Here is a 23,500-nt window from a genome sequence, read left to right on the forward strand (position 1 = left end):
TCCCCCCGCTGGCACTACAGGCCACCTGTTTGGCTTTTCCCCCCTCCTATTGTATGATATAGCCCCTCAGTTCTTTGTACTGATATTTGTACTTTTCTGCACCTAGGGAGAGTCTCCCTAGCTGCCTTGCTTGGATCTCTGCTCTGTTTTCTTATGAACAGGAGAGGGTCTTTTGTAGCCCTACGGGCGTTTAACTAATTAAAGGATCTTTTCTCGGAAAAAAAAAAGAGAGCGGCACCCATCAAAGCTGTATGCACCAAATGGAGCTGAAAAATATCTTGAACCATCTGATGCTACCAATGTGGCAGCCATCTCGCGGTCCAATTGGTGATGATTTCTTTGTCCATCTTCTTGTTGAACTCAGGAGGCTTCAAGAGCTTCAATAATTGAGATCGCTTCTCAGGAAGCATGGAGGAAGAACTTGGCAAACCGGTAGTCCCTCGACTCGAGCCGGTGAAGGCGAGTGGGAACTTCCCAAAGAATCCGGTGGAGGGGGACTCCGTGATGGAGACCGTCGATGGCGTGAACAATGTCTCTCCTGCTGACTATACGAAGGTGTAGAATGATAAGTGCTGGACTAGGAGTGAAGCACATCCAATACATCCTTGCCTGCATCCAAAGGAGTGAAAAATCCTCCTCCAGAAAGTTTTGCCAGTTCGTCCTCAGAATCATCCAACACTTGATTCGAAGCACACGCCCTTTTAGATTCCAGATTTGGAATACTAGGGGCTTGAGTTGCAAACTCCATCCTGACGAGATGGGCAGATATAGCCTCCATTTTAGCCACTAGTGTGTCTGTGGATGCCTTCATGCTGAGAAGCAAATCAGTGAGTTGTGAATCCATGACAAGTGATCAAGGACTGGGTGAGGGATTTCAGCCCTACACAGGTCTCAATGAAGAAGGATTGGGATGTGGTGCAAGACGGTGGTGCCCATGGAGCTGCCGTTGTCCCACGCCTAGTCGTTGAGATAGAACTGATCTAGTTTGGCCAGTTTTTGCGATCGCTCCTGGATGAAAGGAAAAGGTCTTCTAGATCTCTTCAATGCTTTGACAGATTTCTTGTAACATGCAACAGAAGTATTCGTAAATAAGGATCCTGTCACACAAGTCTCACACCGCCTTTTGTATCCTGAGTTTCGCGAGTTTAGCAATCCACTTTTATGACTTCAAAGTTTAAGAGATTGAGAGAGAGAAAGAAAGAAAGAAAGAAAGAAAGAAAGAAAGATATATTAACGTCTACGAGAGGCCAAAGTCAGCCTATGAGACAAAAAAATAATACAACTGTGTTCTTCCGGTCATCGGAAGAAAAGAAAAAGAAAGCAAAGGAAAAGAAAAGTGTGCATGTGTTTGGATACAACTGTGAATCATCATGGATCGGTGGAGCCCATATACAAACAATATAAAGGGGGGTGGGGATGTGGATGGAGTGCTAAGGCAAGATGCATCTCTATATGCTGAAGGGGTAGTACAAGCATGCTATGCAGATCTATGTCTAACTCCATCCAGTACCATAAGAGGGATATAAGATATCATACATCGCCGATGCTGAGGCTGTGAGTGGCGTGAACATGTACCTTGAGTCTGAATGAAAGCGAGCTAGCCTCTCCTGTGTCTCCATCTGGTGTCCCGAATTACCCACTGAAGGGTCCCCTATCCCGTTACCAGAATAGTATTTGCTTTATTATTTTGAAGAGAAATGACTTGGGACTGACGATAAGCCAAACGCAAGATCTCGGAGGACCAAGAGTTGGGTTGAACTGTACATGGCTATAGAAGCACCAATGATGACCAATCTCGAGCCTATGCACTCTTCCCAATGGAATGAGGGAAGGCTGCAAGTCTGAGGCTGAGGTGTGGACTGTTTGGGACTGTTCTAGGCTATGTATGAATGCTGAAAATGAATGTATGCATATGTGTTACCTTCACCAAAGGGACTGTAGCAAAGGCGGATGCTATGCAAATCTGAAAACTGCTTCAGGGCTGAAAATGCAAGGCTGAGAGTGCTCTGATGCTGGCTGGCTGTTGAATGGGCTGAAAACGCAAGTTTGAAGATGACTTGATGCTGGCCGGGCGTTTTGCTATTGGGTGGCTGATGATGCAATCGATGATGCTCTAGAGGCTAAGGACTGTAACGCTTGGCTGAAGTATGATATGATTGAATGAATGATGCCAAAGCAAGCCTATTTATATGAGTGCTAAGGGCTGGTCGGTTGTAGGTAGTTTGCTACACGACTTGTCCATGATAATAAATGGTATTTAATGCTGAAAATTATGGAAAAAATGCTAGGTAAATGCTAATAAATATCCTAAAAATACTAGATGCTATTTCAAGGCTTATGCAATGGTCTACCCTAAGGTTTCTACTGACTCTACATACATGAATGAATCTCTCCAAGTGGGTTAAGAGACTTGACTGACAGACTAACACACTATGGCTGAGGAATGACCTACGTAGCTCGTGCCTGACATATCGTGGACTGAGAATTACAATGGGGTCACGACATACGACAAATATCATCCTAAAGGGTAATAATATTGTACAATGTTGCACTGATGATGATGAGCCATCTTGTCACCATGCACTACAGTGCAAAGTGCATGTGACATTCCCTCTTGCTTAGCTTGGTGGCAGGTTATGGCAGGTTCATGGCTTCTAAGTAGTCCGCTAACAACTGGGGGTACTCTTGAAAGAACTCCTTGTCTAGCCAAACGGCTTCATGGGTATCTCGATCTCGGAACTTAGTGTAGAGCTGACGAATTCTTTGACCGGAACCATGCTTCCAACGATGAAGAAGGATCTGCTCAGGCTCAATGACTTCTGCTTCGTCTACCACGACTGGTTGCTGTTCATCTGAAACATCAAATACTTCTGGTCCAATATATGGTTTTAGCCAAGAAACATGGAAAACATCATGCATTGTCCAACTATTAGGCAACTTCAACTTCATGGAGACATCACTTATCTTTTTAACTATTAGAAAAGGTCTAAAACGTTTGTCCACTTGTTTCAATCTCTGTTTCATGATGTGCAGATAGACCCAATCCCCTTTCTTGAAGTGGACATCTCTTCTAGACTTATTTGCCTGTTTGCAATAAGCTTCCTGTGCTTTGGTCAAGCGGTCTTTAACTGACTCAATGATTTCGGAAAATGCTTTTGTCGTTTTATTAGCCTCAAGAGATGGAGACAGCAGTGCCTTTCATGAACATGCTTAGATGCTGGATCATGGATTTCTGAGTGAAATCCTCATCATTGAAAGCAATATCAAACCGGGCAATAAAAGCAAGTGCCTTTGATGCATCATATTCCCCATGATATGCGTCAAACTTCACAGATTTGTCTCCAGCTTTGAAGTCACGAGACTTTGATGCATATGCCTGCAACTCAACGTGTTTTCCCCCATGTTTGTCCTTTGGGACAGCCCCTGTGACTGGCATCATTTTAGGACCAAAAGGTGATGCATAAGGCATAGATACATGTGCCCTGTAAGCATGAGGCATGGCTGGCCCCTCAACATGCATTGATACATTTTCTGCCATAGCTTCTCCCTCACGAGCACACTTGAAGGCATGAGTGGCATGAGAGATACGCGGAATACCTGCACCAACAGAAAATTGCAGCCCATGTTGCATGTGTTGTGCATGCACATTTTCAGCCGGCAATGGCATTTGACATACATTTTGACCACTACCATAAACATTGTATCCTTCACGGGCTACATAAGGTATTCCTGCATGGCGTGAAGTCACTAATTGTTCCTCTCCCATAGCATGGAGATTCATCCTCTTAGACATAAGTTCTTGTTCGGGCACCTGTAGGGATTCCAAGACATGTGGGATGGTTGTCTTTTCTACATAGGCATCCTCGGTACGAGCCAAGTATGCACGTGTTGCATCCCTCGGTTGCATGTGCAACTCTTGAGCAATCATTGCCATTGCATGATCCATATAAGATTCAGCTTTCTTGGCCTTACAAACGGTCATGTACCAATGGATCCTTGCGGCGGTAAAGATTCAATTCTTCTTGTTGTGCATGGAGAAGAGCTTGCATACGAGTAAGTTCAGTCCTCAAGACTATAGACTCTTCTTCCTGCAACTTCTCTTTGCTGCGGGATGGTTGTCCCACATATTCATGTTCCATTTTGTGCACCACATGAGTTTGCTCATCCTGTAAAGCATTGGAGGTATGCATTTCATTGTCCTTGCCTTTGTGTTAGCTTCTCCAACATTCATTGTATGGTTGTCCATAATGTTCGAAGTCTAGAGATAGCTATGTTCACGGTGATCGTCTCTCACGATAGAAGTGAAAGAGAACCGTATGCTTTGATACCAATGTAACTTGGTTGAACACAATGCTAAATAATACACTTAAATTCACTAAGATTTGATGGACACATGCTCAATACAAGAAATAATTTGCTGAATTGACAAGAGACACACAATGAGCCGGAACGGCCAACCCCTCCCTCAAATAAAGTTTATTGATCCTGGGAGAATCAAGTACATAGTGTCATGGGCATTTCTGACCAGATTTCCATACCAATGCATATGAATACAGTATTGCAAACAAGTGGTTTGTCGATGTAAACTTGCAACCCACACTACCCTCTCAAGTGCCCATGTTCGCTACCATCTGCTCTATATTGTTCCACCAACACATAGTAGCAACAATCTACAAGAGAGCACGTAGGACAAGAGAACAGTACATAGGGTATGTGATCCTGTAATCCGGTTCCTCCCTTCTACTACTTGCTTCCATATTTAAGCATAAAAGCTTACCAATTGCAAGTAGAGTCGATGACAGCGGAAGTCTTCGCGATGGAAGTCCTTGGCGTGATGAGATCTTCGATTTGTCTCATTTCTTCACGACAAAAGTCTTCAAGAGGGTGAAGGGAACCTTGGGAAAGCTTCCCCTATGGTTCAACTTGAGCAAGGAGGGCTGAAATTAGGGTTTTCAGCAAAAAGACCAGAAATTACTCCAATAAAGAGAGTTGTTTTGCTGAATTTCAGTCATTGGGAGTATGTAGGAGCGTGATTAGCATCAGGAAACACTCTTGGAAGCTTATGAAACACCTTAGCAAGCTTGGAAATGGAGTTGGGAAGGAGAAAGTGCAAAAAATGCAGCCCAACAGCCCTCATGAAGGAGGCGCCAATCTCTAGAGAGAGGAGGAGTGAGGTGGTGAGTTGTCCAGTGTAGGTGCTTTGTGGAGCAAGCTAGAGTGGACACATGGCTAGTTACTCCCTTTGTACAAACGTGATAAGGTCTGGGCGGTGGACATTGGGTTTTGTCGCTACCGATGAGGTAGAGGCTGTCTGAGCACGAACATGAAGTAGTGCCCTTTTCGCTCCCTTGCGGATAGCTCATCGGGCCTAGAGGTGCGAAATCAATGGGATGCCAAGAATGCTTCTATCCCCACGAACCTAAGATCATGTCACACCCCAGAATAGGCGAGACAATGAAATCTCGTTGAAATGAGGCCTTTTGAAATTCAAAGGCAAACTGCTGTGTCTTCTGAGATATGTGGGTGTGGAGAGCAGGTGTGAACCCGTCCACATCCAAATGATATGGCACTAACATGTAGCTCATTTTGTTAGCCAACTGGGGAGAGATGGCGTCCTCAGAACTGTCCATGTCGAATAGGACTACAAACTGTCGGCGCTTGGTAGAGCTATAAGCTTGGATGAGGCTTTTTTGTGCAGCATCGCTCTCACCCTCCTGCTTAGCATAAAATACTAGGGATGGCATAGGATTCATAGAAGGTGAAAGCTGAATTGCATTTGTGGTAGTAGTAGGTGGCGTTGGAGGAGCCGGAGATGCTGTGGCAATTGTGGCAGAAGGAGCTTTGGAGGCTTGCTCCGCTTGCCATTTGTGGCAATCCTTCTTACCATGCCCGATGGTATGACAGAAAAAACATTTGTTTTTTGACTGGTATTTCCTTTGCTTCTCTGGAGGAAGATAACCTCTAGTGATGCCTGCTTTAGCCTTTTTCTCGAGGGTTTTTTTAGGCTTGGATTCCTTATCCTTCTTACCCCTTGAACTAGAGCTATTACTGCCGTCCTTCTTAGCATCTTTAGAAGATGCATTACCTTTCCCTGGCTGCGCAACAGATTATTGCTGCCGGGGTTTAGTAGTGGACTGTGACAACTGCTTGGGCTTGCCTTTGTTCATCTTCATTTCTTCATTTTGAGCTAGAGTCAAAGCCCGGTCATAGGTATTGTGTTCAAAGTTACGAACTGTGAACCGGATATTAGGATCTAATCCACGAATGAATTGATCCATCTTGGCCTGCTCAGATAACCCTAATTGTTGTGCTGAAGTTATAACCTTGCCGGAAAACTGAAGCACGGGTGACCTTTGTGTCTGAGTCCATAGAACTCCTCTGCCTGGCTGGTCATATACTGGGGAGGGCGAAATCTGGTCTTTAGGTCATGGACAAATGTATCCCAGCTAAAAGCTGTGACACGTGTGGTCTGGTCTTTATGAAGACTAGACCAATGCTGCCACCAAGTGACCGTCTCACCCGTAAATTGGGAAGCCGCTATGTGGACTCTATCTTGAGAATCTGTAATCCTAGCTAAAGGAAAATGAGTAGTAAATTGATGAATGAATTGATTAACTGCTAAATGATTACACTTACAATCATACTTACTAAAATTTGGTTGAGTTCAAATGACGGTAGTCGATGTCGTGGGCTGGTGGCGAGTGGCACCTACGGCTGGGGAAATTGAAGAGAGGTGCTGATATCTCACATGCATGGCCTCCTTTTCCCTTTGGTGCTCGAGTAACATATGTTCTCGATCGAGCTCTCGTTGGTGCTCCCGAGTGGCGAGTTCAGCTTGATGCCGGTCTTCTTCGATCGTGCGTTGGGCTTCCTCATAGTCCCGTCTATCTGCTTTTTCTTGTTGCTTTCTTGCTTCAGCTTCAGCTTTTTCTTCTCTCCGTTGAACCTCGTCTTCTCTTCTTTGTTGTTCCATCTAAAAGAAGAGGGAGGTGTAGTCGGGGGTTGCTGGAGGTGGAGGTTGTGTTGCTATTGCTTCCAAAAGTTGGAGACGCTCCATAAGAAGCTGGTTCTGAGCTCTGAGTAGAGCTATGGTATCTGCGGTAGGCGGAAGAGCAAGGTCTCCCTCAGGGGAGACGTCTTTCAGCTAATGTGTACTCTCCTCTATAGACATGATGTTGAAGTCTATGGTCGTGCCGGAACGCAATCTGACCGTCCAAGGATGCCCTCACGCTAGGATGCGGTGTGTGTGGACAAGCTGAATCTGATACCAATGTAACATGCAGCGGAAGTGTTCGTACACGAGTCTCACACTGCCTTCTGTATCCTGAGTTTCACGAGTTTAGCAATCCACTTTTATGACTTCAAACTTTAAGAGATTTAGAGAGAAATGAAATGAAATGTTATATTAACATCTTCAAAAGGCCAAAGTGACCTATGAGACCAAAGTTACAACCATGTGACATCTGATACACTGTCTGGAAAAGAAAAGAAAGAACTGAAGGTAAGTATCTAGCCCTACAATACATCAGTAGGGAGCATCTGGAAGTAGCAACTAGGGAGAGTGAGAAGCTAATGCTACTAGTCAAAATGGGGTACATGAGTACATGGGGTCCCGAATTACCCACTGAAGGGCAGAGAGAGATAGAAAGTGTACACCGTATGGGGTCCCGAATTACCCACTGAAGGGCCCCCTATCCCGTTACCGGAATAGTTTTTGCTTTAGTACTTTGAAGAGAAATGACTTGGGACTGACGATAAGCCAAACGCAAGATCTCGGAGGACCAAGAGTCGGGTTGAACTGTACACGGCTGTAGAAGCACCAATGATGACCAATCTCGAGCCTATGCACTCTTCCCAACAGAATGAGGGAAGGATGCAAATCTGAGGCTGAGGTGTGGACTGTTTGGGACTATTCTAGGCTATGTATGAATGCTGAAAATGAATGTATGCATATGTGTTACCTTCACCAAAGGGGTTGTAGCAAAGGCGGATGCTATGCAATGCTGAAAACTGCTTTAGGGCTGAAAACGCAAGGCTGAGAGTGCTCTGATGCTGGCCGGCTGTTGAATGGGCTGAAAATGCAAGTATGAAGATGACCTAATGCTCGTCGGCTGCTGAATATACTGCGTTTTGTTGTTGGGTGGTTGATGATGCAAGCGATGGTGCTCCAGAGGTTGAGGACTGCAACGCTTGGCTGAAGTATGATATGATTTGAATGAATGATGCAAAGCAAGCCTATTTATACGAGTGCTAAGGGCTGGTCGGTTGTAGCTAGTTTGCTACACGACTTGTCCATGATAATAAATGGTATTTAATGCTGGAAATTATGGAAAAAGTGCTAGATAAATGCTAATAAATATCCTAAAAATACTAGATGCTATTTCAAGGCTTCTGCAATGGTCTATATGCAATGGATGAATGATATGCAATATGCAGAGTGCTTCCTAATGCAAACCCTAAGGTTTCTACTGACTCTACATGCATGAATGAATCTCTCCAAGGGGGTTAAGGAACTTGACTGATTGACTGGCACACTATGGCTGAGGAATGACCTACGTAGCTCCTGCCTGACATATTCTGGACTGAGGATTACAATGGGGTCACGATGTACGACAAATATCATCCTAAAGGGTACTAATACTGTACAATGTTGCATTGATGATGATGAGCATCTTGTCACCATGCACTACAGTGCAGAGTGCATTTGACATTTCTGGGTCTTGGACCAAGGAGTTGGGGATCGTTGCTGATTGCTGTGGGTCTAAATGCAGCGAGGATGCCCATGGAGGCCCCCATCCTAGCCCCACTTGTTAAGATAGAAGTGATCTAGTTGGGCCAAGTTTGAATCTTGGTCCTATATATCTGACCAGGAGAACTGTAAGCTATGTGGCATACGGCTGTATTCGGGTAAGTTCAAAGCATCCTGGCCCCCAATGTGGAAGAGGAGCTCCTCCCAAATAGCGCGTTTTTTGCCTGCAACTAAGGTGTCGAAGTTGCCCTCGCTACGATCCTTCGGGTAAAGGGGAGTGCTAGCACCCATGGGGCTCTCCAGCTTGCATTAAAAAAAGCCTTATTAACTCTTTTACTTAAATCAGGTCTTAAAGTTTCAGTGATCCAAACAATCTATTTAGTTGCTAACTTAAACTTGTTTAACTGATGTGCATGACAATTAAGTAGACTCTTTTGCCTTTTTAATGGGAAGGCATCTTGACTCTTATTGGTTGTTTGATTTACATGATTTAGGATGATTGGGATCTAGTGAAGAAGATGGGAGAAGAACATCACGGAATCATCCCTTGCTTTGGGCTCCATCCGTGGTAAGTTTCTTCTTTTGTGTGTCAATTCAATTTTGACCGCTAATAAATGTATTGCTATAACCGTGTGAAGGAGCCCTCCAGAGATCTCACATAATTATTGCCTTGCTGCTTTGTATGGGGTGTGGTGCTGTGATAACTCACCTCCCCCTTCATACCTTTTTTTGTGAGTTCAATGAAAGACGTCATTAGTTTCCTCGTGTCTTTCTAGTGTTGCTTCTTTAGTAGGAAGAGGCCTAGATATTTTTCATACATTTTTTGGTATGGACCACAAAACAATGGCCTCAATCTTCTCTGGATCCATCACGATTCCATCCTCGGAGATGACATGTCCCAAAAAAGAAATTTTGATCATAAACACTGTCTTTTGAGGGTGAAGCCGCAAATTATGGGCATCAATCAACCCCAAGGCCGCCTCCACATGCTTCCCATGCTCATCTTTAGTCTTGCTAAAGACCAAGTGCATCCATGGATGCCTTCATGCTGAGAAGAAAATTAGTGGTTTGTCAATCCATGACAAATATCTAGTGATCAAGAAGGTGGTGAGGGATTTCAGCCTTGTGCGATGAGGTAAGGGTTTGGTGGGGCACAATATACCACAAATAATCAAGAGAACCCAAATATTATACCCCAAATAACCCAGGTGCAATGAAGAGAACCCAAATACTCACTATTCCCAACCCGGAATGCACATGGGTTCTAGAAAAGAAAAGAAATTAGTAGGCTTAGAGGCCCTAAGATTTGATACCAACCATAGAACACTTCAGGGTTTTCCAAAGATAAAAAGAAGAGTGTGGCGGAATCACACATACAACACACACAAGAGTCCGAAACTATTGCTTTGTATTATGTACTAGAAAGAATTAATACAACTGAATTTCAAGTACAAGATCTGGCTGAGAATGAAGACGTCAAATCATAGGCCTGTGACATATTGTTCACTCTTGGCTAGCACTTCGCCTACTTAGAAACGCTCTGTGAAGTACAATGCTAAGGAAGGAAAGCAAACGAATATGACAATTTGGCTGCCTACGTATATATATGCACCAATGCTCCCATTTGGCCAATAGTAGTGCTGTCGGCCACCTGCACCCGATTGCCACATCATCAAAGCCACATCATCATTGCCTTGTGGTAGTGCCATGTGTCATCTGCATTGTTCGACTCTGCTTGCCGGCTACTATTTAATGTCCGGTTGTGTCCTACATACTCGTAGGTGTGTCACATGCAACAGCTTGAAGGCAAAGGTGGAGCAAGAATGGCTAGCTCTAGGAATGACCCGCTTTGATACCAATTAATGGAAACTATGGAGGCTTTAAGGCAAACATGGCTATGGCATTTGATTAATATGGCAACACCTTGGTAACTGTAGGGTTTTGGGAGCTCTTCCCACCTTGCGGCATAGTAGATGACTTTTGTGTGTGAGAGAGAGAGAGAGTTAGAGAGAGAAAGACAATGCTTCAAAAAGAGAGAAATTGCACGACTCATTGATGCGACTTGTATTACTTCAATCAAGTACAATGCTTTTATAGGCTTAGAGCCTATATTATATGACATCATTGTTTAGGTCATAAGAGGTTTAATCATAGTTGTTTCCGTACGGCATACGGCGTCATATCATACGGAATACTTTGCTTGTCTATGGCTGTTTGAGCTTCCTTTGTACTATGATGCTTCTCTCCTTTTTAAAATACTCCATATCTCAAAATTAGAAATACCTAAGTTCATAAGTATTTTTTTTAAACACCGTATTTTATCGTACGACAAGAAATTTTTTTTATATCATCTTGTATTTTCCTGTATCGTATCGTATCGGACGAATCGTATCTGACAACTATGATCTAGATATTTTAGTGAACCACTCTAAGAGTGGGTTCACACACACACACACACACACAAACATGTAGCCCTTTTAGAGGATGTTCACACACCTTTATCCTTTTGTAGTTGGATAAGGCTTGTTCTCCAACATAATCTAGGGGCTCTACCCTATCCAAGCAGTCAATGCACACGGGTGCTAGAAAAGAAAGGTTTGCAAGTTTTCTAGGCTAACCCTAAGTTTTTAAGCTAAACTTGTAGTGGTGCCGAACTGTATAGTGTCCATGTATACCGCCGGTTGAGCTCGAGCCTCGCGGTCTATGTTATACCTTGTTTACACTACGGAAACACGTGTATGCAAATATAGCTAAAGCAAGGTTAGGCTTTGATACCAACTGTAGAGCTCTTGTGCCTATGTGCTAGGGTTTTTAGAGATAGAAAGAAAGCAGTGCAACATAACACACATCACACACATTGGCCCTAAACTAATGTATTATATTATGTACAAGAAATTGTGTTGCAACTAGAATTTCAAGTACAAGCCGTGGTTGAAAATGATGATTCCAAATCTTGGCCCAACATATTGATGTAGATCTCTCTTTACTAGTCCTCAGTCTAGAGAATGGCTCTGCAGAAGACTAGGTTGCTTGTAGGAAAAGAGTGGCAATGATGAATATATGCCCATCCTTATATATAGGTCGCTATGTCGGCAAGCATTGATGCTGTTGGCGTACTATGGACCGTGCCGACAATTGATAATAGTTGGCCAACTTGCACTTTTGCAGATTGATTGTCACATGGCACATGAGCTGAAAAATCTGTTGCTGCCGATTGTGCCTGTTGCTCAACATGCACAATTCTATTGCAGTCCGATTGCCATAGGCCAGCCACATGTGTCCTAAGGTGAGGTGCGTGATGCAGGACAATGGGCGAAAACCTTTCTTGAAGTCACAATGGAACCTCTCATATCTCACAGTACACTCAGCATTTGAGAGAAAGAAAGAAAGAAAGTTATATTAAGGTCTTCAAAAGACCCAAAGGGTCTATGAGACCAAAATGATGTGTACATAGTGTGCATGAAATCTCGTCGTGGATGAAATAAGAAAAAGCAATAGTAAACTAAAATTGAAAACTGAAAGCTAAGATCTCAGACTCTGAGGTTATAGAGGATGAAAAATCTAGATTCTACTATATTAGGTATGGTGTACATCAGGCAAAAACAGTCAATCAACCCTGTATGTCAGGCAAGGGCCCATCCAAGATGTCCATCATGGGTGATACAAGAAGGCTAGAGATGTTGATAGTCTGTTGTGGGGCTGATGAGCTGGGGGTGTTGGGGATCCGACGGGGCGAGGGCATCTAGCTCTCTGGAGTGTGCGTGCCCGATTTGATCCGAGAGAGTGGGTTTTTTATGTTTTCTATAAAGAGTCTAGGATTGCATAGGAGATAAGGGTTTGGGTTATAGGTTGGAAGAAATAAGGGCTAGGGTTTTGGGCTTTAGGACTAGGGTTAGGGTCACAAGCGTAGTTGCAATCATACTTATCATACTTGAAACGTTTGGAAATACGATAAGCATGAAAACATATGATATCCCCTAGCTTGACAATTATACTTGGGTTATCATACGTCGTGCATCATGGTGTCGGTAGACTACCTTTTTCCATACTTTTTCATAAATGCCATTCATAAACAAAAGAAAAGAAGCTTTTAGAGGCTGAAATCTAGAAAAGACTTCACAATTTTAGAGTTTGGAAAGTATTTCGAACTTCAAACTTCAAAGTTTACAATGGGATGGGATTCAGAAAAAAATCATCACCAACGGAGCACATAACTTATGATACGTGTGTATTTCAAATGTTTGGAAACGCTTGCTTGAGCAATCAAATGTGTATGTTTGCAACATTGGTTATAAGTTATAGAGTTAAGGGCTGCAAGATCAACGAGTAGGATTAGAATTCGGGTTAGGTTTTGTCAGCATGATTAGAGTTAGGGTTAAAGCCTGCTGGATTATCATAAGAGATTAGGATTAGGGTTATGGGCCATATGATTAGAGAACGAAAGAAAGAACAAAAAGTTTATTGACGTCTTCAGGGGCCATAATGGCCTATGAAACCAATGATGATGCAATATGTGCATGTAATGTGAAAGTTGCATAGTGCATCCCCCATAACTTAAACTAAACGTGATGAAAATGAAAAATAGATGGAAATTGTGAGATATGCCAAGAAGATACCAATGAACAATGAAGGCATGATATACCAAAGCCTGATAGTGTTGCAGAGTGGTCTCAAGACCTTGTCCGGTAATAGAAATGAGGGAGATTCAAACTCATGGATTGCCATAAGGTCGAAAATAGCACTCTGTCCCTGATGAGGAGGGTTGTGTGTGCCGGGTGTGCCATTGTATGGACTAAACATGCACAAAGGGTAGAGCAAGATGCACTAGCCTGTAAGAATTTTCCAGATGATCACTTACACTTACCACCTTTATGCTTTGGATAGAGACAGGCTCCCAAGATTGGCAGTAGAGCCCTCCATGCAGTTGTTGGAACTTGGCACAGGTGGGACAGAGTAAGTCATGCTATTCACAGGTATTTAGATGGTTTGAGCCTCACGGCCTACAGATGGATTGCTTGACACCCTTTAAGTACTCCCTTGACACATCTTTCTAGGATCTCTCGAGAGATAGGAGATCAACAGCATTATCCGCCTAGACCCTACATAGCCAGACATGGCTGACACCCACTAAGCTTCCTATGAAGCTGGCCTTCTACAGAGAGCACTTCTTGTGGGTCACAACAGATGGCTTTATTGAGAAGCATGGGTACCTTCACAGACACATGTTCACATGCTACGAGGATTGCTATTGGCCAGATGAGAGTATCTTCTCACTGAATAAGGATAGAGAGTGGGCAGGCTGAGGGAATCCCATGGGAGGCTAGAATATGGAAGCTATCGTTGACTGGAGAGATAAGAGTTAGAGAAGCATTTTTTTAAATTTGAAGGGGGAGGTTTCATTTCCTTATCAGAGATGGATTTGGCCCTCTTGCTCGGGTGATGCACTATAGTGATCAGAGATGCGTGGGGATATACTTACTGGAGATGTGTAGACATTAAGAGACAATGATGCGACCATACACATAGAGGAGAGGACAGCAGGAGTATACCCAGGCCTCTATCACAGATTTCTTCAGCCCCCAGCAGCAGCAGATAGAGCCGCCAGTACCTACCCAGGCACTGACTAGCCACATGGAGCATATGGGACACACTTGGCAGACCAGTCCGTCATTGATCCTAGGAGGTCTTGGCTACTCAGCACCTGCAGATTCATCAGAGATCGGGCAGCTAGACGCTGTCAGCCCAGAGATTAAGACCTTCCACCCATCAGCTCCAGATTTGAGATATCCTCCGAGGCCATAGGAAGGCACTGCCCCGGGAGCTGGAAATCTAGGTGCTCTGCTCTGCCATGGACATTGGAGCTCTCCATGTCTATTCTTACATTGTACACACAGGGACCTACATAGTACGTAAGCCCCGTCTTTTTCTTTTGTGTTCTGACATTCACTGTACACATGGATTATATGTAACATAATTTTGGTCTTATAGACCCTTTGGGTCCTTAGTAGACGTTAATAAAATCTTTCTTTCTCATTTATCTTTGACATGAATTGATTTTTGTAGGTATGTGGAAGCTCGTTCAGACAATTGGCTTGGAAGATTGCGATCGATGCTTGATGCGGTGCCTGCTGCTGCTGTGGGAGAGGTGCACATACATTTGTGTTCTCTTCACCATGTTAAATATTTGAGTTTTTGATATTTTTTGCATATGAAACAGAGTTCCATTTTTAAGTCACTTTTTGAATGAGAGGTATCCACACTAATAGAGGCAGTGGTGCCCATACTTCTTTACAAAGTTGATGTTGTACACGGTACACCTATCATATCCAACATAGGGATTGCAAGAACTCCTCAATGCGCTATATGTCTCTTGAAAAAGAAAACCTTGAAAAAACCAAGACCATGATATTTGATGTGAGCTATGGGGGCTGCAAGATGGTACCTTATCTTTTGAGGAGGGAAGGCTTACATTTACTTGGCAGTGGTTTTTCCAAGTTAAGTGTAAAAAATAATGGCAAGAGTGCATGAGACTCCCTTTATTTGACTTGTCAGCGGTTTGCTCCCCCCATATCATCGATTTGGAGGAAATATGTGATAAGGCTGTGTATATCAAGATCTTGGTTTATAGCTCTAGAACGCAAGTGAGCCTCCCTTGTTACTGGTTCACTCATCTATCTAGAACTGGTCTAATCTGGTGAGGTTAGGACAAGGGTCATGCTTTTTATCTCACCCTTTAGGTTCATGGCAATGTGCATGTTAGGTACCCCTTTTTTGATGTACTACTTTTGATAAATAGAGAGGTAAGATACACTGCAAGTCTACTTCAATCTGGCTTAACCTTTAAAGTAAATGTTTTCGTCGGTTTGTTTTCCCTTCAGGCTGGATTGGACAAGGGTTCACGTGGAAGGCAAATCGATCTCGCGGTTCAGGTGCACAGTCTGGGAGAGCTTATCATGCAGAATTCCTATAGTGGCTTGTTGGCTTTCATGGCCCTGTCTGTTTGTTATATCAATTTGTCAGGACGATATTTCTGAAATTTTGATCTAGGTGGATGTCTTAAGGCAGCAATTATCGCTTGCAAAAGAGCTCCAACGGCCCGTATCAATTCATTGTGTTCGGGCTTTTGGGGAGCTTCACGAGACTCTCAAGTAAGAAGCTTCCATCCTGATATGCCAAAGGGTTGTTTTAGGCATGATAAGTCAAGACTTGGAATTCGGTGCTGCCATTTGGCCTGTTGTGAATACGTAAGTGCACACCTTAACAATCAACATCTTGGAACCAATAGGGACATGGGGCCATTTCCAGCAGGTGTAATATTGCACTCTTATCTAGGCTCGGCTGAGATGGTACAACCGCTGGCAAAATATGGAGCCTTCTTTTCGTTTTCAGGTTTTCTTACCTCCTTGAGTAAGAAGAAGGCCGAGAAGATGTTACGAGAGGTGGTTATGTGCATCAAAAACCCTTTTCTCCAGTATTTTGGAAACAAAGCTTAAAGTGGCTTTTCTAAGCTGCTGATGTTTTCAAACCAGGTTCCCTTGGACAGGATTTTACTTGAGACAGATGCTCCTGATGCACTTCCTAAAGTGGACCCTTCTTCTTTGATGTGGGTTCCGGGGGATATCGAAGCACTGGCTGAAGTTAGTGATGCTTGTGGGAACCAACATGATGCTATCAAGTATAAAACCTTGGCCTCTCAAGCCTTGAATCATCCAGCAAATATTAAGTCTGTGAGTTTCTACCAAACTCTGAGCTTTTGTTGCAAGATGAGAAAAGCATTGGTGTCATGCACCCACAGGCACAAGGCACACACATGCATGCAAGATGGTGCATGCATGTACATGCACAAACATATTCATGTAAAGGTAGCACCTCAAGATGTAACTAGTTTTCTTCAAGCGAAGCAAATCAAAATAGCTCACAATTTAACACATGCAATCATGAAGTTGGAATGCATGCAGTTCACAACACTAGGGAACAGGTTTGGGCTCGTCCCCCTTAGGATTATTTTTATTACTTTGCAAAAACCGTTCTAGGGGTGCTGCCCCTAGTTTTGCAGGTGTATTTTACTCACCGTGCTCTTTTCAGACCCTTACTAGACACATACAAAGCTGACATTTATTCAAAAGGTGCTTACCTTGATCATTTAAATTGTTCTGTTTCATAGAGCTATAGAGAGCTCAGCTCTAACACATCCACACTTAATTATCTATCTGTAGCTTCCTTCTAGCATACAGCCTCCATGTCAGCGGTTCTAGTCTACCCATCAATGCTCCCTTCACAAGAGCACAAGGGTGTGGAGCTTACAGCCATTTGTTGCCTCAAAAACATCAATAATCAACTAGTTTTCTCTGACTCCCTATCGTGCAATTTGAGTTTTAAGTGTTGTGCAGTGAAACGTCCTGTGTGCTACAAGTCTTGCCCTGCATACTGTGCAAGTTTTATGACATTTGTGTTAAAATGTATTCCTGAAATAAAGTATAAAGCAATCTCTTAGAGCTTAGTGGTCAAAGTGAGTGCATTAGACAAGTAAGACGAGGAATGAGACTGTGCATGTGAAGGTACGGTAAATTAGTCGCTAGATATCTAGTAAGTTAAAGTACATTACTGTCTTTCTGAAAGCCCCATCCTACATTTTATGCTCATTGTTCGTTTCTTCATTAGTTGGTTAAAGAAATAATACCGTGGTTAGCAAATCTGTTCTTCCATGAAGGGGAGCAGAGATTACCCTTTTTGGATCCGGAGGGAAACTTCAATCCTGTATCTTGGGACGAATTGACAGATGGGCCCCTCTCTTGTGAGCATTCACAAGGAAGCTTATGTGTTGAAACTTGGCGTATTGCACTTATTTCCTAGGCTAGCCATGCGGTTGTGGTTAAGTTTTTCTTGCCATGATGTGGTACATCACCTCTTGTTTGGTTTCATGCTCTTCCCTGGATCAGATCAAGAATCACTTTTTGTAATGTCACTTGCAACATATCCTTGCTATGCTTTGATACCAATGTCACATGGAGAAGCCTTGTTGGATATTTTCACAGTCCAGTAGTGTGTCCATTGGTGTGGACACCCCCTTAAGGTGTGAACAGCCCTTATTAAGGTCTAGATCAAAAGATGAGGCTTGATGCCTATAAAAGCATGTACTTGATTTGTCTAATCACAAGAGGATCATTTGAGTCGTGCAACATATTTCTCTTGTGCTTGCTATCACACATCTCTCTCTCTCTCTCTCTTCACCATGGTCATGGATTGAACTTCATCACCCTCCTTGAACCCTCATCTCTCTCCTACACTTCTATCATGGAAATATTCCACCCTCCATAGCTTGAGCTCCAGATCGTGTGGATACCAACATGGTATCAGAGTACGGGGTTTGTTGCTGATCAACCATCTTCTACCCATCTGTGTGCCCATGTGTGTGCTAATTGACCACCTTCTACCTGCGTTTTCTGAACTGAATTATCATAACCATGGCTGCGTTTTCGATGCTGCTGTGGCCATCATCACTAAGATCATGGCTATGCTTTGATGCTGCTGCCACCATCATCACCAACATCATGGCTGTGTTTTGATGCTGCTGCCGCCTGCTCTGCTGTGACCCAGATCTGTCCGCCACAACCTCTCTGTCCATCTACTCTCAGCATGTAGCTGCCATATACAGTTGCTGCCGCCAGCAGTTCACCTCAACCAACCGCCATCATCACCAACATGATGGATGCATTTTGATGCTGCTGCCACCTGCTCTGCTGCGACCCAGATCTGTCTGCCACAACCTCTCCGGCTGTCTACTCTCAGTGTGTAGCCGCCATATACAGTTGCTGCCGTCAACAGTTCACCTCAACCAACGTCGACTATCACCTGCAGCTTGCTATGTCAGCAATCAAAATTGGGGCCTTTCACACATGAGGTGGAAATTAATAAGTCGCTTGTGAGAATCTTGTTCAAACCTCCTGGATTCGACCAGAGGGACCAGGGTGCCATTGCAGTTTCATACTACCAAACTCAGGTGTTTGGTCTAATAGACCCCGCGTCCCTATTTGGGACGGTGCTCAGTGATAATGACCTTGCCATCTCTGTAGATAGCCCACTTGCCTGCTCTACAGGCCTCATGAAGAGAGCAGGCCTCATGAACTGTCACCATCGCCTCACGCCGGTGTGTCACCTGTTCTAGGGTGAGATCATCCCCCATGTAGACGTGTGTGCCCTTGAAGGCAGCCCGTCTGTCTAAGAAGGCCTGTCTGTTGGTGGCGTCAAGGAATCTGATGATGGGAGGCCACTCTCGCATCGTATCCTTCCCTGCCCTCCATGTAGTCGCAAAAGGGGGGGGGGGGAGAGGGGGTCCGGCCACTCCTATCATCTGGCAAAGTGTCATGGCATGTGCCTTGGGGGAAGCCCCCGCATGCGCACATGGAGAGCCCTATCCTTCCTGTGTTTCTCCTCCTTGAGAGTCTCATGTATGATGCTCTGTGGGGGTTTGTGCTTCTTCACCACCTCCACCCAATGGGTCTGCACTTCTTCCCGCAACTTATCACTTGCAGCCTTCAGCTGCTTCAGGTCCGTCCTTAGACCCTCCTGTATATTCATTTCCCGTTCCTCCACTGTATGATCCTTGGTAGTAGCCTTGAGGGCTTCCATTTCTGCCCGGAGTTGCCCTACCATTGGGGCAGCCTCTAGCATTGCCTGTTGTTGCATTTGGGTCTCTTTTAGTGTCTGAATTTCCTCCTCCGGGTGGTTCACCTTTGCCTCCAGTTCTTCAACCTTTTTATTCTTGCCTTGTAACTCCTTTGCGGAGGCCTTCCAACTGTTTTTCATGTTGGTTCAGGACCCTATCTAGCACCTTCTTGTGCCCGCCCAACGCCTTCTTGGTATTGTCCTCCACAATCTTGATGTATGCCTCCAGCTCTACAATGTGTCCATGGAATCTCATCATGGAAAAAGAAGACAACATAACAAAAGAACTAACACTAGGTAAATGTCGATTTGTATGGATCATCATCGTCATCCTCATCATGGAGGATCACCATTCTCATCATCGTGGACACAGTAAGTAAGAGGATACAGGGGGGGTGTGAGTGTGGAGAGGGAGCTATCCATCATGTGTGGTAGGGGTCCATAAAGGATGTCCAACATCGGGGAGGGGGTGATGAGGGCCTCTAGATCTGCAAGGCTGACAAGAATCTGGGACGAGGTGGCAGGCTAGGATCTCATCAATCTGGGGATGGTGAGCTTGGGGTGCTCAAGGTCCAGGAGGGTGAGGCTGTCTGGCTGTCCAAGTTATACTAACGTCTAAAGAATACCCCGAGGGTCTATGAGACCATAAGTAATACAATGGTCCCATGGATATATTAAGCCATGGAAGAACTGATATGACGTGCATAAGCCAATGAGGTGATGGATCAAGTGGTGAAGGTGCTTGTCTAGGACCAGGAGTCCTAGGTTCAAAACCACATAAGGCGCTTCTCAGTGGCATTGCCTAGGCGGATAAAAAAGCGCCTACGGGCGGGGAAAAACAATAACTACAGGAGGATCTTGGGCCTAAGGCCCTAAGGCCAGTTTTCAAAAAGAAAAATGACGTGCAGAATGCAGATGTCTTGGGCTGAATGCTGGCCCTTGAATTCTCCTTCTGTTGGAGAGCAGAAATGTGCTGTGTTAATGCTTCTAAAGGCTGATTTGCGTGTGCTAATACTTCACACAGATCTATCACTGTTCTGGACCTCCTATGCCTTGGCGTTTATGGTCGAGGGCTGCCTTCTAGCAGTGGTATCCACCATACCTGTGCAAGAGATGATGAGCAAGGGGCTGGGAGCACCCTTGTGTAGTGCGCAAGGGCTGGCCAACTGCATGATAACAGTTATGCCTGTAGGGCTGAGAAAATCCTCCTTTTGCCATTTCCCATGTGTGCCTACACACTGGGCCATGTGCCCATGGCTCTGGGCACTCAATGCACCCATGGCCCCCAAAATAGGTGGCCAGTGGGCTCTCCTAAGGCCATAAACATGGCTTTATCCGTCCCTCAAATGGTTGGTGTTGCTAGTACCTATTGCATGGGTTTGCACACACCAGACCACACATTTGACTCTTGTCATGACTATAGGTGCTCGTCCAATGGCCTACTAAGTGCCCGGGAGGACATGCTGCATTAAATCATACAAGAGGGTTAAAATAGTGTGCAAGACAGGCATGACAGGTGGGACGTGCATGACTCTGACTACCCCTGGGCAGTACACTGGTGACTCGTCCCTGGACAAGGTCGCACAACACGCCCGGTATCTGGACTTTAAGGCCTTGCACTTCAGTTGGGGTAGTTATGTCCATGGCATCCAAGTGTTTGATGCACGTGACAAAAATTCAGCATCACAAAGCAAAAAGGAACTGCATTTTGGCACTGGCAATTTCCAGGCACGTACAAATTTTTCTTTAAAGTTACCACCATCAACAGGAGAGGTGGTCCAATCAGCACACAATCAAGTGCACAGATTCTACTGGCGGTCTGTAGCCCTACGTCAACATCTGCAATGCTTCTAGCAGCACCAAATTACAGTTCATACCAGCAACTGGTTTCACCTTAAGTTTGAAATTCAAGTTTTGTTGTAAAGCCTCATCAGCTCCCTGTGTAAAGCTCTTGAGGTGGGCTTCTGAAATGGGCCACAACTTCAGGTTTCTTTATCTGATATTAACAGGAAAGAATGTGGCAGAGCTATGATCCGCCTAGAATTTTTGTGATATTTCCATAATAGTCTTGCTGAGCTTCAAACCCGCATCTTTTGCAACTTCCATGAAATTTCTCTGTAACAGTGCTTCCTCAGGCAACGGATGTGTTCTTCCTAGCATAGGCTTTTTCTCAGGACAAGAAAACCTTGAACATAGTAACTAGTTTATCCTTAATTACTCCCAATCAATCAGTGGGAAATCAGTGCCAGTAAATAAACTCGGCAAATTGTGGGAGTTATTTTTAAAATCCTTCACCAGAACTCAGGTTAATCAAGAGAAAGATCTTCTGTTTTATCTCCACAATTGAATGCAATTGATCTGTACCATAGGTTTGGTACCCCATTCCCCCCCCCTCCCCCCCGGCGGCCTGCACACACACGTCATGTGTCACCATCTTCTTCCACCAATTATGCCTGTCCTTTTGCGCGTTTCACCATTTACTTTGGTTATGTGGCACCCTTACGTGTGGATACCTTGGCACTTACTTAGGTTGCATAAATAAGAAGCCCCCGAGAGAGAGCATTGCTCTATCTGGACTACCTGTGGTGGGACCTACACTTAAGGAATATGAGAGGGTTCTGTAAATTAATGTTCATAAAAAGGCTGTTGGGATAAACACGAATTGAGAGTAGTTTTGACCTTATTCAACTTCATGTGGTGTGATGTGAGATAGGTTAGGGCTGAGGGACCTAATTAGTGATGCCATATGAAGTATTCTTGGTATACATAGGTTAGGGCTGTGGGACCTAAGCAGCAATGCCATATACATATTGATTTTCTTGCTAAAAAAGCACGATAACAGGTAGCTGAATTAGCGTCAGTACATGGTTGTGAAGGGTGGTTATGACACCCTTTATAGTGTGTACATTTCTCCACTTCCTGGCCTTTTGAGACACCAAAGCTCGTAATCTACTCTGTCAAAGTACTTCTGTTGTGCTAGGATAAGCCTGCACGGAAGGATTGGGCTGATATGGAGCTTCTCAAATGTTGAGTTCTGTCAAGGATTTGCCAGGCAGGCTGGCATTAGATTACATCTTGATCTTGATTCTCGTCTCTTTGTTAACTAGCCATGACATCTTTGTTTTGACAGGTGTTGACTTACGTCTCATCAATGTTAGGCATGGCAGAGGAGGATGTGGCTTCAGCTGCCTACAGAAATGCCATGCATCTTTTTTCTTACTCAGGCTCAAAGGTCGTGGGTTGATTTTGTGGCAAGTGATTGAATCAATGCAATGGTGTTGCGAACTTGGATTAGGGCGAAAATGGTGGTATTTTGCCATGGATCACAAGACAATAATCTCCTCCCCCCGACCACCCCCCCCCCCCCCCCCCCCCCCCCTCCCCTCTTCCTTTTTGTCCTCTTCGCCCCGTCCCTGGTGGGTTGTGGGGCAGTTTGTAAATACAAACTGTAAGAGAATGTTGGATTGGCAGTTGCATACAAGGTTAGATTTATGTACGGAGCTACACCAATATACTGTGGAGTGAAAGTAACCTGCTAGAACTGTAATTTTCAACTCACACCACTTTGTATCAGGGACTTCATGTCACCACTACAATAAAAAAGCTCAGTTTATTGTTAACATATGCGGAACCTAAATATATTATCTCTTACCAGTAAAACTTCTCTCTCCTAGTCTCCACCCTTGGCTCTAGAACCTTGAACTCCGAATGCTGCTGCCTCCTTACTGAGGCGGCCACATGAGTTACTGAATAAAGATTCCCAAATCCTGGGCCCAAAAATCAAATTGATGCCTTATGTTTGTCATAAGACATAATACATGATCTTATGTTTTTTTTTCCTTACACACCCCGGGCCCACTCAAGTGGGTGGAGCCGATTTATTATTCCTTATGTTTGTCATAAGACATAATACATGATCTTATGTTAAGCACAACAAGTGCCACATTGTATATAATAAATTTACATGTGACGACATAATTAACGTCGTTATGGTACATGACACCATAATAATAGCATCTAAATGTTTGAATAAGATTAATGAAACAAGTTATGAAATGTTGTCCCAAATTAACACCTATCACATAT

The 23,500-nt window shown here is 44.2% G+C and overlaps 1 protein-coding gene across 2 annotated transcripts in view; it reads left to right on the forward strand.

Annotated features, from left to right (window-relative positions):
• The window catches only part of LOC147605417 (TatD related DNase), a 34,917-nt gene extending 11,883 nt beyond the window's left edge, over positions 1-23,034 (forward strand). Inside the window, exons 2-8 of one of the 2 annotated variants that reach the window (XM_086793331.1) lie at positions 9,244-9,317; positions 14,813-14,894; positions 15,628-15,678; positions 15,797-15,897; positions 16,035-16,188; positions 16,279-16,476; positions 22,545-23,034. In XM_086793331.1, coding sequence (XP_086649457.1) covers positions 9,244-9,317; positions 14,813-14,894; positions 15,628-15,678; positions 15,797-15,897; positions 16,035-16,188; positions 16,279-16,476; positions 22,545-22,658 — 774 coding nt within the window. In that variant the 3' untranslated portion in view covers positions 22,659-23,034. The remainder of the gene's footprint in view (positions 1-9,243; positions 9,318-14,812; positions 14,895-15,627; positions 15,679-15,796; positions 15,898-16,034; positions 16,189-16,278; positions 16,477-22,544) is intronic. The other variant, XM_086793332.1, reaches the window with a different exon arrangement.
• Positions 23,035-23,500: the final 466 nt, after the last annotated feature.

The sequence above is a fragment of the Cibotium barometz genome, chromosome 59 (assembly GCF_041138505.1).
Source record: "Cibotium barometz isolate CiBa-2024 chromosome 59, ASM4113850v1, whole genome shotgun sequence".
Lineage (NCBI taxonomy): Eukaryota > Viridiplantae > Streptophyta > Polypodiopsida > Cyatheales > Cibotiaceae > Cibotium > Cibotium barometz.